Here is a 1,644-nt window from a genome sequence, read left to right as displayed (position 1 = left end):
GTGATCGAAAGAAATTGTTATAACTTCTTTTTTCTTTTCGTTTTCATCTCTGACAATAGAAACGGACAGAGGACAGGTCACCATGACAACTGCTCTACTTTGCAGAGGGGAAGTTTCCAGAGGCTGTCAAGAACAGAGAATGAGCGTGTGATCAGAAAGTGAAAAGATGTTTTTTTTTTAAGTTATTCAGGAGTATCACTACACATCACTGCCCCATGTGAATGACTCACATTTAGTCCAGTCGAAGGAAAGCGTGTGCTTAGAAAGAGAAAAGGTTTTGACTGAGAAGAGACATTATAAAACACTCTGACTATCATGATGACTACCTTCACCACAGCATCTGAAAGACAACTACGGTGCATCATTGAAAGATGAGCACATGCACTGAAGGACTGAGAAGACACTGAGGAGCAGTATCACTGCCTTCACCTCACACATCTGGGTGAGTGAAAAATACCCTAAAAGAGGCCTAAAGAGCCTCACAAAAATCCCTGCCTCCATTCTTGAATTTTTACCACTCACAACTACCCAGGTGCATGATGTTAGAATATTTGTGTTTCAAAAGACAAACAGGCTTTGACTCGGAAGACATGAAAGAGTCTCGTGAACATCACTACCAGCCTTGACCATATGCATATGTGGACCTGGCCACCATTACCCACCATTACCATTATAGACCATGTGCTTTTAATCAGAAGGACTGGCTACTACTACTTCAATGCACCATGTGCTTTTGTATCTATATGACTGGCCATCTACTCCAGTAGATCATGTATGGCATGGTGGACTTGCTGCCACGCACTCCAACTGAGATGAGAGATGCACATGCATGCTGATGTATGGGGTGAGATAAGAGCAAAGCATTTGAGTAGAGTCCAGAGTCTCTGTAAGATCACTATGTCCACCAGGGCATCTGACCACTAATCCAATGGAGTATTCATTCATTCATTCATTCATTCATTCATTCATTCATTCATTCATTCATTCATTCATTCATGTGCTGGATTCATATGACTAACCATACTCCAACGGACGTACACACATACAGCCAGCGTAGGTGATGAGATGAGATGAGATGACTAGTAGGAATAGTAGTAGTGAGAAGTGAGAGAGCACACTATGACACTATGAAAAGTGCACTATGCAGTATGTCTAATGGTTTCCAACTATTTCAATGGATGTTGGATGGTGTGTGCACTTATAGTACTGCCAACTACTATAGTCCAAAAGATGTTAGATGATCGTTCAGTTAAGTGAGTACACGCTTACCGTTCTGGTTGTTGAAGTTGCTCCAGTCGAGTAGTGATGAGTTGAAGTTGATGGAAGAGAGGTTGTAGAGCATGCCGTCGGTGCTGTTGTTGGGGTCGCGTATGGTGTCCGTGAACAGGTTCATCTGGAGCAGGGTCTTGATCAGGTAGCGCAGCATCTTCACTTCTCGCCAGCTGCCAGGCAGCCACGCACTCTTTAAAAAAAATCAGATGTCTCTCTTCTCTTCTCTCTTCTGCACTCAAATGTGCTTCTGTTCTGCGCAATTTAATCACTGCTGTGCTCCACACTCTTCTCCAACCAGACGTCTCTCATGAAATGATATAATGTGCTTTCCGCACTCTGTCTTCACTATCACTGACACTATATCCAGTCTAG

At 43.0% G+C, this 1,644-nt stretch overlaps 1 protein-coding gene across 1 annotated transcript in view; it reads right to left on the bottom strand.

Annotated features, from left to right (window-relative positions):
• robo3 (roundabout, axon guidance receptor, homolog 3 (Drosophila)) overlaps positions 1–1,426 on the bottom strand; it is a 301,463-nt gene extending 300,037 nt beyond the window's left edge. The window contains exon 1 of the mRNA XM_063203266.1: positions 1,270–1,426. Coding sequence (XP_063059336.1) covers positions 1,270–1,426 — 157 coding nt within the window. The remainder of the gene's footprint in view (positions 1–1,269) is intronic.
• Between the last annotated feature and the right edge of the window lie 218 nt (positions 1,427–1,644).

This window comes from Engraulis encrasicolus, chromosome 7 (genome assembly GCF_034702125.1).
Source record: "Engraulis encrasicolus isolate BLACKSEA-1 chromosome 7, IST_EnEncr_1.0, whole genome shotgun sequence".
In the NCBI taxonomy this organism is placed as follows: Eukaryota; Metazoa; Chordata; class Actinopteri; order Clupeiformes; family Engraulidae; genus Engraulis; species Engraulis encrasicolus.
This window is presented reverse-complemented; position numbering and strand designations above follow the sequence as displayed.